The sequence below is a fragment of the Carcharhinus amblyrhynchos genome, chromosome 7, assembly GCF_965287045.1.
Source record: "Carcharhinus amblyrhynchos chromosome 7, sCarAmb.v2.hapA, whole genome shotgun sequence".
Lineage (NCBI taxonomy): Eukaryota > Metazoa > Chordata > Chondrichthyes > Carcharhiniformes > Carcharhinidae > Carcharhinus > Carcharhinus amblyrhynchos.
Genome location: NC_137330.1, coordinates 4,964,329 through 4,980,200, shown reverse-complemented (window position 1 = coordinate 4,980,200; position 15,872 = coordinate 4,964,329). Strand labels below are relative to the sequence as shown.

Genomic DNA, 15,872 nt, shown 5'->3' with positions numbered 1-15,872 from the left:
GCCCTTGAGAAGAGGAAATTTATATTTACCAACCTTTATCGATGCTGCGATTCATATCATTCCAAGCGTGTACAGTTATTCAAACTTAGTTATTCAAACGCAGAGTCACAGTCACGCATCAGAAAAGCAACCCTTTTGTCATCCCGCCATTTTGTCCCTGCTGTTTTCCGCTAATCCAATAATTAGAAAATCAAAAACCAACATTATGAATTTTGTAACAAACACCGTTTATAAAAACACCCCTCCACCCCCGTGCATTAGAAAACAAAATAGCCCTGTTGTCCCTTGAACTTCCAGTCGGGTTTAATATAAATAATTCCACAAACACGATGAAGATTTTGTGTGTGATGCTCTGTTTTCCGCATATCACTCGGAGTTTCATTCCAGCTTGCTATAGGTTTATTACGGAATGAATCTGAATTTATTCCTGCTACGAAGGCAGTGAGGAAACATTGAGATTGTTGGATTTTTTTTAAATGAAAGAATTCGCTTCAAAGTCGATTTTCTCTCATTTCCGTTTCTTGTCCCTCAGAAACTGGCGGGCTTTTTCAAATTGAAAATTTGTCAGTTATAGTTCCATCAGGCCCCTGAAATCCTTGCCGCCCAATCACTCTTTCAAACTTGTCCACGGGATGGGGCAGCATCCAGTCAGGAGCAGAGGGCGGTGACTAGAATGTATTCAATAGACACTCTCAGAGCGGTGCCCACATTCTCAGCCTTTGTGTCCCACACAGTTACACATCATGGCCCGAACCAAGCAGACAGCGCGCAAGTCAACCGGCGGGAAAGCTCCCCGCAAGCAGCTGGCTACCAAAGCTGCCCGCAAGAGCGCTCCAGCCACGGGCGGAGTGAAGAAGCCTCACCGCTACCGGCCCGGCACTGTGGCTCTGCGGGAGATCCGCCGCTACCAGAAATCCACCGAGCTGCTAATCCGCAAGCTGCCCTTCCAGCGCCTGGTGCGGGAGATCGCTCAGGACTTCAAGACCGACCTGCGCTTCCAGAGCTCGGCCGTCATGGCCCTGCAGGAGGCCAGCGAGGCTTACCTGGTGGGGCTCTTTGAGGACACCAACCTGTGCGCCATCCACGCCAAGCGAGTAACCATCATGCCCAAAGACATCCAGCTGGCCCGCCGCATCCGCGGGGAGCGCGCTTAAAAACTCAGCTCAGCCCCAATCAAACAAAGGCTCTTTTCAGAGCCACCAAGTCTGTCAGGGAAAGAGCTACAGCACGGAGTATATATCGGTGTCTTAACTTCCATTAATTTTGTCTTTCGCTGTTCCTGCAATTGAGTTTATTTCCTTGTATGTCAACAGGCTTCTCATAATATCGTAGCCTTTCACGGATTGGTAGTTTAACAAGCCACATTAATACAGTGGAAAACTAGATAGCGAAGTTGAGAATCTATTAATCTGATGGAGAATGGGTCGCCCTTTCAGAGAGAAAGTGAGTGGCTCTGAAAAGAGCCTTTGGGTTGTTAGATTTCAGAGTTGTCGCTTCACTTGGTCTTGGATGCCGCAGCGGTTTTCTTGGGCAGCAGCACAGCCTGGATATTAGGCAGCACTCCGCCCTGAGCGATGGTCACTCCTCCCAGCAGCTTGTTGAGCTCCTCGTCGTTGCGCACGGCCAGCTGGAGGTGTCTGGGGATGATGCGGGTTTTCTTGTTGTCCCGGGCCGCGTTGCCGGCCAACTCCAGGATTTCAGCCGTCAGATACTCGAGCACAGCAGCCAGGTAGACCGGGGCTCCGGCACCCACACGCTCTGCATAGTTGCCTTTTCTCAGGAGCCTGTGAACACGGCCCACCGGGAACTGCAGTCCAGCCCGGGAGGAGCGGGACTTGGGCTTGGTGCGAGCTTTCCCGCCGGTCTTTCCTCTTCCAGACATTATCACAATCTCACAAACACTTTAACAAAGAATGAGAAAAGCCGCCCAGATTCACTTCTCTTATAGCTTGGGGAGGGATGGCGGTGCACACGTTGCCGATTGGCTATGGGGAAAACCCTAATGAGATCTTCTCCACAATGCCCAATCAGATATCTGTTTAAAGCACCAATCGGGAAAGGCTACGGGGCTGAGGGAGGGAAGTAAGGGCGCCAAATTCTTAAATTACAACCGATTCATGCTTTCAAATGAGCGCCAAAAAAACCAGAAAAGGACAAGTAGGGATTTGTAAAATTAATATCTAATTCAGATTTCAGTTCAAAATTAGAATCCACTTCATTTAGCTCTTAATCTACAATTTCCCTCGATCAATCAATTTCTGACTATATCTAACATTTCTTTGTAACTGACAATAAGCCTAACATTAACTGCAGCAACATTCTGCGGGAACTCGGAATAAAAAAACCAGAAAATCAGAGGGCGGAAAGTCAGGAGCCAGGTTTTCAAATTCCAACCGATTTTTTTTTCACAAAAAGTAATTTAAGTAATAAACCAGCTTTTAAGGTGTGATTTTAAAAGTCAGCCAAGCTCTCTTCCTCTCGTTCCAGATTGTGTGTGTGTGTGCGTGTGTGGTTAACGAAGGCAGGGCAATGAGTGGAAAATAGCAGAAATTAGCAGGATCACGTAATGTATTTTTTTTTCATTGAACGTGAGACCGCCGATTTATATAACTGCATAATTTTGTAAGCATTTTATTTCATAATTGATGGAATGTTTTCATAATATCTCTCTAACTCTGGAATGTGGATATTGCCTACTTTGGATGAATAGTTAATTGAAGTTATATAAAGTAATACAGAGTGAGTATTTGGTTTATGCATTCAAGCATTTACTATTGTTTAAGTGAGTACAGAAAAAGGGAATTGTGTTTTAAGTATTTAAAGTCGACTTTGTGTATTATTGATTACAGAATTAAAAACACAGATTTGTACATCACTATTTTTCCCTGAATAGGCGTTTTTTTCCTCTGTCTTCTTCCTCACCGTAAAATAGGCTGTACAACAGAGCAGAAAGTGGAATCGTTGTGGGTGGAGATTAGGAACAGCAAAGGGAGGAAGACTCTGGTGGGTGTCGGCTATAGGTCCCCGAATAATGATCTGGAGGTGGGGCGGGCTGTTAACGCGCAAATAAGTGCGGCGTGCAGGAATGGAACGGCGATAATTATGGGGGATTTCAATCTACATATTGATTGGTCGACCCATGTTGGACGCGGTGGGCTCGAGGAAGAGTTCTTGGAATGCTTCCGGGATAGTTTCCTTGAACAGTGTGTGTTGGAGCCGACGAGGGAGCGAGCTATCTTGGATCTGGTGTTATGTAATGACGCGGGAAGAATTAGGGACCTTGTGGTGAAGGATCCTCTTGGGGAGAGTGATCATTGTATGGTGGAGTTTCTGGTGCAGATGGAGGAGGAGAAAGTGGGTTCCCGGACAGGCGTCCTTTGTTTGAACAGAGGGGAGCACGGTAGGATGAGAGAAGAATTGGCGAATGTGGACTGGGGGAGCGCGTTGGAAGGTAGGTCTGCTGAGGAGCAGTGGAGGATCTTTAAGGAGATCTTTCTTGGTGCTCAGCAGAAATTTATTCTGATGGTTAAAAAGGACCATAGGAGGAGAGGTAATAGGCCGTGGATAACGAAGGAGGTGAAGGAAAGTGTTAAATTAAAAGCGGAGGCATTTAGAGTAGCTAAGAGTAGTGGGTGAGAAGAGGATTGGGAGAGGTTTAAATGTCGTCAAAGATTGATAAAGAAGGGTAGGAGAAACTATGAAGCTGGGCTAGCGCTTAATATAAAAAAGGATAGCAAGAGTTTTTATAAATATATAAAAAGGAAGAGGCTGGCTAAGGTGAACATTGGACCCTTAGAGGATGAGAGAGGGGACTTAGTGGTAGGGGATGGGGAAATGGCTGAGGTCTTGAATAACTTTTTTATTTCGGTCTTCACGGAGGAGGACGTGAATAATTTGCCGGGTGTAGCGATGGAAAGGTGGTAGGACTGGAGGGCCTGAATGACATTATTGTTACTAGAGAGGCAGTGCTTGACAGACTGGAGGGACTGATTGTGGACAAGTCCCCAGGACCGGATGGAATGCATTTGAGGGTTCTGAAAGAAATGGCGGAGGTGATAGTGGATGCCTTGGTGGTTATTTTCCAGACGTCGCTGGATGCCGGGGAAGTGCCGGAAGATTGGAAAACGGCTAAAGTTACGCCGTTGTTTAAGAAGGGTGGCAGGCAAAAGGCAGGGAATTATAGGCCGGTTAGTTTAATGTCTGTTGTAGGTAAAATGTTAGAATCTGTCATCAAGGAGGAAATAGCGACGCATCTTGAGGGGAATTGCTTGATAGAGCAGACGCAGCATGGTTTCGTTAAGGGGAAGTCGTGTCTGACAAATTTATTGGAGTTCTATGAAGATGTGTCTAGGGCAGTGGATAGAGGAGAGCCGGTGGATGTGGTCTTTCTTGATTTTCAGGAGGCGTTTGACAAGGTACCTCACAAGAGGTTATTGCAGAAGGTCGGGGGCATGGAGTTGGGGGTAGGGTGTTAGCGTGGATAGAGGATTGGTTGTCAAATAGGAGACAGAGAGTGGGGGTTAATGGGTGCTATTCGGATTGGTGGCTGGTGACTAGTGGAGTGCCCCAGGGGTCGGTGCTGGGGCCTCAGCTACTTACCATTTATCTCGATGTTCTGGAGGAGGGAACCGAGTGTATGGTGTCGAAATTTGCTGATGACACCAAGATTGGTGGAACGGCAAATTGCGCGGAGGGTGTGGAGAGTCTACAGAAGGATTTAGATAGGCTGGGTGAATGGGCCAGGAACTGGCAAATGGAATTCAATGTTGGCAATTGAGAGGTGATCCACTTTGGTAGGAAGGACTATTACTTATGTGGCGAAAAACTGCAGCAGGCGACGGTGCAGAGGGACCTCGGGGTCCTTGTGCATGAGTCGCAAAAACCCAGCCTGCAGGTGCAGCAGGTGGTCAGGAAGGTGAATGGGATGCTGGCCTTCATAGTGAGGGGGATTGAATATAAAAGTAGGGAGGTCTTGCTGCGGCTGTATAGGGCATTGGTGAGGCCGCAGCTGGAGTACTGTGTGCAGTTTTTGTCGCCGCACTTACGCAAAGATATTTTGGCCTTGGAGGGAGTGCAGAGGAGTTTTACTAGGCTGATTCTGGAGTTGAGGGGGTTGAGCTATGAGGAGAGGCTGAATAAACTAGGCTTGTACTCGTTAGAGTTTAGAAGAATGAGGGGAGATCTCACTGAGACGTATAAGATGATGAATGGGATGGATAGGATAGAGGTGGAGAGACTCTTCCTGCTCAGAAAGGACAGTAGGACTAGGGGGCACAGCCTCAAGATAAAGGGGGGGTGGTTTAGAACGGAGTTGAGGAGGAACTTCTTCACTCAAAGGGTGGTGAATCTCTGGAATTCTCTGCCCGTTGAAGTGGTGGAGGCTGCCTTGCTCAATATTTTTAAGACGCGGGTTGATGGGTTTTTGATAAGCGAGGGGATTAAGGGTTATGGGGAGAGGGCGGGAATGTGGAACCGAGCCACAACAGATCAGCCTTGATCTTATTGAATGGCGGGGCAGGCTCAAAGGGCTAGATGGCCTATTTCTTATGTTCTTATCATTCCTCTTACAGGAACACAATAAATTGCATAAGATTAGAGCACATGGCCCAACAAGTCTGCCCCACCATTCAACGTGATCATGAATAATGTTGAATTTCAAGCTGATTTTCTAAACTGTTGTCCGACACCCTTCAGCTTCTCAAAAGACTAAATTTAGGGAACATAATCCATAATCTCTCATCATAGGACACCCTGAACCCAGGTGCTAATTTAATGAAACATTGCTGAACAGTTTCAAACGTGAGTATTGTTAAACACGATAAATTTTTCCTCAGGTATTTTTATCGGTTTCTTGGTTTTAGAATTTATCATTCTGCACGTGGGTGTAGCTATTTTTGGTTCGTTTCCAGAATAATGTTTTCCTTCTATATCAGTCAGTCTGTGGTGCTTTGCATGTTGTTTTCCATTCTTGACAGTAGAAATTATTTTGCTTGCTGATTGATCTTAAGGATTGTAAAATCAGGTGTATGTTCTCCGATTTCTCCTTCCTGTGAATGCTGAACGATCTGCATTACTCTGCACACACCATTATCACATTATATGTGAAGCTCTGTATTTCATCCCTCTGCCTATTGCTCAGTATTTGTAATATATGCAAAACTGGGATTAAATTAGTTTCTAACATTTTCTGGTACAACTTGTGAGACTGAGTTCCAGCAGAATCTGGCTGGAACAAATGTGAAGTTGAAGTTTTGCGATTCAGTCAAAACCTTTCAGTTAGTGATTCTTTGGTGTCATGTTATTTGACTGCAGAACAAGGTATTTGTCAATGGACTTTTAAAAATCTACTACATATATTACTGTGGTAATAGCTCTGTGCATATTTTACTTTTAATCTCAATGATGTGGGTTTATTGCATAGCTTGTCAGTTTCTTGAACATTGAGTGTGTGGGAATGTACCTGTCATTCCCTCAAAGCAAATATGAATGTGAATTAATTCAGTTCTCATCAAGATCCGCCTGATATTGAATGTATAATTCATTTAAATACACTGCAATTTTGATATTGGGTATGGATGTGCCACTTTCTGTCTTTAAGTGCCTGAAATATTTTGGACCACCTTGTATTTGGTTGAAGGGGAGATTCTGTATCCATGCATACTTTTTATGAACAAGATTCTTCAGTTTCAGACAGTGAGAGTATGGGTTTTATGATATAGATTTCAATCTTGACAGTTTGTATAATTAAGGGCCGCATGGTCAATCTGTCAGCCTCTAGTACAGTATGTATATGTAGGAATCCATCTGGCATTGTTTTTGTCTCTGGTTTATTGTCCCTTCTATTTGTCTGAAGCAAGAATGTGAATGACAAATTCATTTTGCAGCTATAATTCTCTAATTATCTATTTAAGTGTAGTTTTCAATCTATCTGTTTTGTCATATGCAAGTGTGGGATATTCTGTGTCAGAACTTTATTTTTATCTCAGGCATTGTGTTAGAATGTAATCAGATCCATGGTCTCACATGTAGTTCCTGCAACATGCAGTAAAGGAATTGTCATTTTTTTCTTTCCGTTTTATGTAATATTCTGGATTTTTTATGTTGGACTGATATTAAACATGTAGACTTGGCTAAATTCTTGTATTTCATTGCAATTTGTATTTTTTTCCTGTAATTTATACTTTGGTCCAGTAAAGAATAGCTATTTATTTTTTGAACAATATCACACAGGATATTTAAGTCTAGCATTTTTAAATCCTGTAATTGATTCTCCAGCTGTCACCTGGGTCAGAGGGAAAGTTGGTAAAGTTGCTCAGAGGTGCTCTATTTTACTCAACCTGTCCCAGTCCCCCCATGCCGACACAATAGTAAGAAATCCCACCGATGGCTCTACTTTCTCAGAAGACAAAGGAAATTTGGCATGTCAGCTACAATTCACCAGCCTGTACAGATGCACCATAGAATGCATTCTTGGTTGTATCACAGCTTGGTATGGCTTCAGCTATGCCCAAGACCACAAGGAGCTACAAAAGGTTGTGAATGTAGTCCAATCATCACAGAAAACAACCTCCCATCCATTGACTCTGCCTATACTTCCCTTTGCCTCAGCAAAGCAGCCAGCATAATTAAGGACCCCAAGCACCCCAGACATCCTCTCTTCCACCTTCTCCCTTTGGTATAAAGATACAAACATCTGAGGTCATGTACCAACCAACTCAAGAACAAATTCTTCCCTGCTGCAGTCAGACTTTTGAATGGACTTATCTTGCATTAAGTTGATCTTTCTCTACGCCCTAGGTATAACTATTACACAACATTTTGTAGTCTTTCATTTCCTTCTCCTTGAATGGTATGTTTTGTCTGTATAGCATGCAAGAAATGATAATTTTCACTATTTTAATACATGTGACAATAATAAATCCAATCAAAAAGTGTTCTCTTATTAGGAATAGTGTGGGACTAAATAATTATTTTCTTTGTTACATTGGGCCTGATGATCTGGCAGTATCTCTGTGTACTTTGAGTGACACTTTATCTACATTGTGATGGAATTAGTTCAGCATTTCAGGTGTTTAAGTTCTGTCTTTTAAAATTGATATGACTATGTACTTACATCAATTATTGACTTCTGCAGACATCAGGAGTTTGCTCAAGTTTTTCTTGAATTTTTCAACCAACTTCTGTTTTAATGATTATTGTGACTTCAAATTAATTTCCAGCCTATACTTTTGTCACAACAAATTTTCTATTTGAGAAACAAACAGAATTTTACATTCAAAACACATTTTACGATAAAACCATTTTGCTTCTCTTATTTTAACAGTCACCTACTTCATTACTGAAAATATTTAATTAAATGCAGTAAAGTACAGAAAATATAGGACCACTTCAAAAGTTGGGAATCAAATTATGGTCAATGGTGTGGAAGACACTGATTCTCACAGCTATCTGACCATTGTACTTCATGCTATACTACATCATTTGCATTTATAGAAATCCTTCACACCCTTGATCTTTAGAACTTTAATTTTGATGAATATAATGATTTGTGAACACTTGAATCTGATGGTACTAGTTTTCTGTTACTTCACTCCAAGGTAAAATGTTTCTGAATATACATGTAACTTGTTGTAAGGCTCATCAACCAGCAGTTAGCAACAATAATCAACAATAAATTGAATTTTGCAGTCTATGAACACAACACTGGAAATCAATGGGCCTGATGATGGACTTGGAGCTGGTGAAGATACCCTTCGCCAAGAGGCAAGTGCAGTCACTATCTTATTGTCCTCCATATATCACTTCACAATGGTTTATTTTCTGCAGTTTTTTGTTTCTGCAATAGTGACATTGGCTCTCAGTCACTGGGATTGACTCATTTGTGTTATACCATCTCTATTTTCTGGGAAGGAAAAGTGACCATACTCCCTCGATCTGGCCTTTGATTCTCATTGTACCATATATACACTCTGAACTGTTGTGTGACATTTCAGGAGAGAGAGAGAGAGAGTGTGTGTGTGTGTGCGTGCGCGCGCGGGGGGAGGGGGGGTGGGCACGGCGGTTGTTGTTGTTGTTGTTGGGGGGGGTGAGTTTTATTTAATTTTCCATTCTCTAACATAAATATGACTGATATTGTGTAAATTGTGTGGCTAATTAGGAATTATGTGCTTTAAATCACCAAATCTTTCTCAAATGTAAAATGTTTCTGGTATGCCTATGTGTGGGTTATTTAGTATTTGTTTTAACTCTGTGGCATGTATTTGCAAATTTATATTCCCCCTCTGTGAATGCCAGGGTCACAACTATGTCTGTTAATTTATCCTGTGTCCCTTGGGTAATGGTAAGTGAATGAGGATTTCCTTATTTCCTGTCAATCTCTGCTACAGCCTTGATTGTGAAACTCTAATATTTGGAGTTCAAAGTTCACTTTGTGCCTTTTAATTTACTATCTGAGCATTCACCTTTCTCACCAGTGACTCCCAGTTCACTTTACACAATACAGTTGTATGCACATGTATATTTGTGATTTTAAAGTAGCTATCTATGTCTGCTTTTGGACTAAGCTGATCCTTCTTGTCTTGAGAAGCGAGCTATTCCTGTATTTATATTCATGTTGTGGAAAAAGTGATTTTGTTCTGTCTTGCTGTTTGCATTGCGAGTTTTGCATTGTGACTGCCTGCATATGTCATGACAATCTGGATTTGATCTGCATATGTCTCATCTGCTGTGTTTGAAGTGTAATTTCATTGTGTATTTGTCTCGTTACAACATCACCATCAGTTTCCAATACAGAGGTTTTTTTTACTAATAACGTGTCGATTATTTTCTGCTATGAAAGCTTGTTCTCTCTTCTGTTTCATGCCATACTTGCTTTCATATCTAGCTCGCAGTCTCTGTTACATTTATTATTTTATTCTGTTCCTCTTGTCTTGTGGCAAGAAAGAGTGATTTTGCTTCATAGTTCTTGTTTTTGATTTTATCACACTGCATATGATGGTTTTTGCAATGTCTGACTTTCCTAAAATATGTGCCTATCAAAATTTTGTTGGCAGAATGAAATGCATTTGTTTGCCTTTAACATTAAAACTTACATTTGCCATAACACTACATTTGTCCTAACATTTCATAAATTTGAATGAGAGTTCTGAACTGTTGTGGAAATTTTCATTTGTGTCAAATTGATTCCTTTCTGTATTTATTACCAACCATTTTCTGTTGTGCAAATGTGAGTTTTGCACATTTCCTGTCAGTTTCTGTTAGCAGAGGGCTGGTGTTTCATTGTTCCTGGACATTTCCTCTGGTTTTGAGTATTGGTTTTATTTTGAAACAGCCTTGTTTGTACATGTGTTTATTTTTCGCTTTCTCTTTGTCAATTTCTGGCATGTGAATTTGAGATTTATTCTGCATCTATCAATAACTTATGTGATTTTGATTTAAGTAATTATCAGTTTTAATTTTGTATGGAACTTGTGAATATTAGTGAATTGTCTTTCTCAATGTTGGAATTGTGGGCATGTTTTTACATCCTTTAAATTATTTATTACGAGTGTCAAGTTAATTCTGCATCTAAAAGTAAATGCAAGAGGCATTCTGTGTCCTGGTGCACACATGTGCCTTATGCTTGAGCGTGTGTGCTCCATTAATATCTGTTACTGTTTTTGGTGTGCAAACATTTGTTTTCAACCCAGTAGTAAGTCTGTGAAGTATCATGTTTCTCAATAACCATCGAGTTATTTCATGGTGGTGTGGCTATATTCTGTACCTATAACATCTTGAATCAAATGTTTCTGTTTAACATTTCACACAAAGTTTGTTGGCATAAGAATGCCATTGACAGCATCTGGAACGTAAGTGTGTGTCTGTGTGTGTTCCCATTTAATTTGCACTAGAAGGCTTTCAATGTGTCTTTTTTTAATCATGGCCATTAATATCTGCACTATCTCACCGTCTCTAATATGTGTGTATGGGTTTTACATTACAACTGGCTGTCTTCATAATGGGACCCCAGTTTATTTACCATTAGATTATCTCACCTATGTGAGTGATATTATTTTGTTCTCTGTTCATGTCAAAATATTTTGGGCAAGTTTCAAAATAACATTTCTTTTCCATTTGCTCTGATCTGGTATTATGACCATTGGTGAGAACAGTGACTTGGCACATGGTGTATTATTGAAAATGAAACAATATCCATCTCAGTAGTTTGAGATCCTTGTAATCGAATCTAATGTGTATAATTCTTGGATTAATTATGTATATTTTAATCAGCTGCAGCATCTGGTATTTCATTGGCAGCTGAACATCTACTTCTGTAATGTGGTAGGTCGCTCTTTTAGTGTGATTTGAGGAAAAAATATTTCACCTGGATGGTGGTGGAATGCACTACATCAGACAGTACTAGACAAGGGAAAATGCAACATTTAAAATGTACAACGATGAACACTTGAATGTCATTTCAGTCAATGTTGTGGGCCAAGGGGTGGAAAATTGCAGATTTAGATTTGGTGATCCAGACTCAATGGACCAAAGTGCCACTTCTGTGCATTCTGACTTTGTGATAATGGGACTGATAATGAGACCCACCTGCCATCACGGATACCGAGCAGGAGAGAATTGGGGAAAGTTATTCCATCTGTCCTTAAGTGTATGCAAATTGGATTAAACATGTTGACCTAGAACTTGAGATCAATGAAATTCCGACTATTTCTGATGTCAATAACAGTCGAATGATGTCCTGACTGTGACTGCACGTCCCAGCAATAATATTACACCTACTAGCTGTTTGAAGGAGATAGGGGAACTTATTCTTGTGATGAATTTGCGCCTTGGAAATTATATCTCCAGATGTTCACCTAGGGGAAGAAATCATTATCTTGTAATTCAAGCTCAGGCAATGTTAATGAAAGAAATACATTTTTTTTCAATTGCTAATCAGTAAGAAATACGTGTTCTAGAGATCATGGCCAACAAAAAAAATAAACGTTTCTGACTCCACTACCCCACACACAGCTTCTATCCATCCGCTATTTTTGGTGTTTTGACCACACGAGACAACACCCAGACTCTATCCACAGCAACACTCAAATGATGTCACTACCCGGGGCTACAGGGAGATTGCTTCAGATCTGGTTACTATTTCCCATTGCACTCACCATTTACTGAAACCAACAGCCGCTGCGAACACGTTCCTTTCTTGTTTCTCATTTGAGTGCCTCCGATCCGTGTTAGTTACATGATTGTTCATATCCTCACTGTCCCGCCTGTTTCAATTATTCACTGTATAATGCCAACAAACAAACGAAACAGGAGCTGAACCGGGATTGTACATCACAGGTTTGAGCAGAGAAAAGCCCGGTCATTTTCACTAGCAGCTTATTCACCTTGTGACTCCCTCAGCAGTGTCTCACACAGTCCCAGGAACTCCTCTCCATTCCCCTTGGCTCACTCCAATCCCGGAACAGGTTCCTGCTCCACTCTGCCTCTTACAAACAGCTCCCGAATCTCCCTGAACTTCCCCCGAGTCAGTGAGGATCTCTGAGCCCCTCTGTGTCCACACTCCCCAATGGATGTGCTGCTGGGATGTGAACGCTGTTCCCTCGCTGACATTTCCATTTCAGTCAGTTTCAAACAAAGGATTTCCGCACACTGAGGAAATGGGCGGGGCCAGGAGAGAGCAACTGAACGAGGCCCACATGTCCATTTTTCGATTTGTAATATTTTGATTTAACAACTGAATCTTAAAAGCTTATCTCATTCAAGTACAAAATCGGACTCTGAGCTAACACAAAACAAAAACAGCCACCCTAGAACGGAACATGCACATCACACCGATTATTGTTCTTTTTCGTGGATTTGGTGGCTCTGAAAAGAGCCTTTTGTGTTCTTTTCTGGCTTTCAAAGCCTAACAGCGGATCCGCTGGGTTTAAGCGCGCTCCCCGCGGATGCGGCGGGCCAGCTGGATGTCTTTGGGCATGATGGTGACTCGCTTGGCGTGGATGGCGCACAGATTGGTGTCCTCAAAGAGCCCCACCAGGTAAGCCTCGCTGGCCTCCTGCAGGGCCATGACGGCCGAGCTCTGGAAGCGCAGATCGGTCTTGAAGTCCTGAGCGATCTCCCGCACCAGGCGCTGGAAGGGCAGCTTGCGGATCAGCAGCTCGGTGGATTTCTGGTAGCGGCGGATCTCCCGCAGAGCCACAGTGCCGGGCCGGTAGCGGTGAGGCTTCTTCACTCCGCCCGTGGCTGGAGCGCTCTTGCGGGCAGCTTTGGTAGCCAGCTGCTTGCGGGGAGCTTTCCCGCCGGTTGACTTGCGCGCTGTCTGCTTGGTTCTGGCCATGATGTGTAACTGTGTGAGACACAAAGGCTGAGAATGTGGGCACCGCTCTGAGAGTGTCTATTGAATACATTCTAGTCACCGCCCTCTGCTCCTGACTGGACGCTGCCCCATCTCGTAGTTGGGCGGCAAGGATTTCAGGGGCCTGATTGGTGGAACTCTGATAATTCACCAATTTAAAAAGCCCGCCGATCTCTGAGCGACAAGAAACGGAGATGAAAAAAATTGCCTTTGAAGCGAATTGTCTCAATTTTAAAAATCGCCACGATCTCAATGTTTGCTCACTACCTGAGCACCAGGAATAAATTCACAATCATTCCGTGATAGGCCTATAACAGGCTGAGATAAAATCCGAGTGATATGTAGAGTATTAGATATAAAATCTTTATCGTGTTTGTGGAGCTATGTATATCAAAGCCACGTAAATATTAAAGGGACAACCGGTCTATTCATTTTTCTAATGCAGTGGAACGGTGGGGGTGTTTTTATAAACGGTGTTTGTTACCAAATTCATAATGTTGATGTGTGATTTTCTAATTATTGGATTAGCTGAAAACAGCAGGGACAAAATGGTGGGATAACAAAGGGGTCGCTTTTCTGATGTGCGCCTGAATTTGCGTTTATTCCCCGGAGTGTAAACATCATTTATGCTGCTTGAAATGATGTAATCCGCAGTTTCGGTGAAGGCTGGTAAATGTAAGTTTCCTCTTCTTGTCCGTTTCATGACTCAAGGACCATGAACAGAACGCAAGAGAGAAGACAGTGAAAACAGTTCGATGAAGCGAGAGCAAAAAACCTACACCTGATCAGAAAACAGAACACAAGCATTCTCGTCTTCGGGGAGTCGACATTATGTTGAGTTCAGAACAGTTCCACAGGCCTGGCTCAGGTACTCTTTCGGAGAATCGGTGAAGTCGTCTCTGTGCACTGAGGTTTTGTGGGATATAAAGAATGATTAAAATATGTTTTAGACAGTTGGAGGCTCGTGGTTTTTTCCCACCTATTGGAGAAATTGAATAGAATGATACAGCAGCTAAAAACACCCAGACTTTTTAATGATAATGGATTAAGAGGAAATTGCAACAACAATCTGACTAGTTCTATCCATTATTATTTCTTCCCCATGGCCAGTATGTGTCTACCAGATACACATGAGAATAGTGGCATAATGGTTAGGGCTGCCGCCTCGCATCGCTCGGACCCGGGTTCAATGCCGGCCCCGGATCACTATCTATGTTGCGGAGCTGCTGGCATTAGACTGGCATGGGCGCAGTAATAAGTCGTACAAAACCAGTGTTGTGCGATTTCTTACTATGCCCACTACCTGTGAACTTTGCACATTCTGCCTATGTTTGCGTAGGTTTACAGCTGTTTACTCAACAGTCCTCAGATGTGCGAGTTAATTTGATTGGTCCATTCAGCGTAGCCATAGCTTTAGAGGAAGTAGTAAGGTAAACATGTGGGATTCTTGGAATCGGACCTGGATAAGGTGTGGTCGGTACAGATTCGATGCGCCGAAAGATCTCTTTCTGTACTACAGGGATTCTGATTTGTCTAAAACAAACCGCAATAATGCTCAGAGCACAGCGGGACAGACACAGGGTCAGTGAAAAAAAATCAGAATAGGTTGAGATAAATCTGGCAGAAAGGATAAACATATATCAACTGTATAAAGGTCAGTGCTCTCAATGTGAGGATGTGGCCGGCTCTGAAAAGAGCCTTTGGGTTTTGTGAGAATTGAGTGGATTTGTTTAGCCGCCGAATCCATAGAGAGTGCGGCCCTGGCGTTTCAGAGCGTACACCACATCCATGGCGGTGACCGTCTTGCGCTTGGCGTGCTCGGTGTAGGTGACCGCATCCCTGATCACATTCTCCAGGAAAACCTTCAGCACCCCGCGGGTCTCCTCGTAGATCAAGCCCGAGATCCGCTTGACCCCGCCACGGCGAGCCAGGCGGCGGATGGCTGGCTTGGTAATGCCCTGGATGTTATCACGAAGCACTTTGCGGTGCCGCTTTGCTCCACCTTTCCCCAGTCCTTTGCCTCCTTTCCCTCTGCCAGACATGATTCTTCTTCAGTCAAATCGCTGCTGAATGAGAGAGGAGCTGCTGCAGCTTCCTTTATTATACAGCTCGCCCCGACCTGACTGAGAAAGAGAGAGAGAGGCGGAACGGGGAGGAGACTGAGAGACAGACAGAGCAGTGAAATGTCTTTCACCATCCAGCTCCTCCTCCTGCCCGAACCGATATTTTAGATTCAAATTCAAACAGAAGTGAAAAGAGCGCGAGGAACAAAACGTACAAACTGGAATATCAGATACAAGCAAGTTAGAAACTCGGATCGATTCATTCCAGACTTGTCAGTAATATTCCCACCGCAATACAGTCCTTTCTGTAACGAGTAAAACTGCTCTCATTTCAATCCCAGATTATATTCCATTCCCGCACAACGCATTTACGAAATGGCTTTGAAAAGGTTACTATCGAAGGATATAAAACTCTAAGTCCGATGTAAAACAAGCTTACTAAACTCTGGCAGCTTCCC

General features: G+C 42.8%; 4 protein-coding genes across 4 annotated transcripts; 1 reads left to right on the top strand and 3 right to left on the bottom strand.

Annotated features, from left to right (window-relative positions):
• Positions 1-743: 743 nt before the first annotated feature.
• LOC145345337 (histone H3) lies at positions 744-1,154 on the top strand. The gene has a single exon (XM_080193152.1). It carries the CDS (start codon positions 744-746, stop codon positions 1,152-1,154), a length of 411 nt encoding a protein of 136 aa, XP_080049278.1.
• Positions 1,155-1,474: 320 nt separating this feature from the next.
• Positions 1,475-1,882, bottom strand: LOC145344736 (histone H2A-like). Its single transcript, XM_080191843.1, has one exon. It carries the CDS (start codon positions 1,880-1,882, stop codon positions 1,496-1,498), a length of 387 nt encoding a protein of 128 aa, XP_080047969.1. The 3' UTR covers positions 1,475-1,495.
• Positions 1,883-12,922: 11,040 nt separating this feature from the next.
• LOC145345336 (histone H3) lies at positions 12,923-13,333 on the bottom strand. Its single transcript, XM_080193151.1, has one exon. It carries the CDS (start codon positions 13,331-13,333, stop codon positions 12,923-12,925), a length of 411 nt encoding a protein of 136 aa, XP_080049277.1.
• A 1,748-nt stretch (positions 13,334-15,081) lies between these two features.
• LOC145345405 (histone H4) lies at positions 15,082-15,444 on the bottom strand. Its single transcript, XM_080193221.1, has one exon. The coding sequence runs from the start codon at positions 15,391-15,393 to the stop codon at positions 15,082-15,084; it is 312 nt and encodes a 103-aa protein (XP_080049347.1). The 5' UTR covers positions 15,394-15,444.
• Between the last annotated feature and the right edge of the window lie 428 nt (positions 15,445-15,872).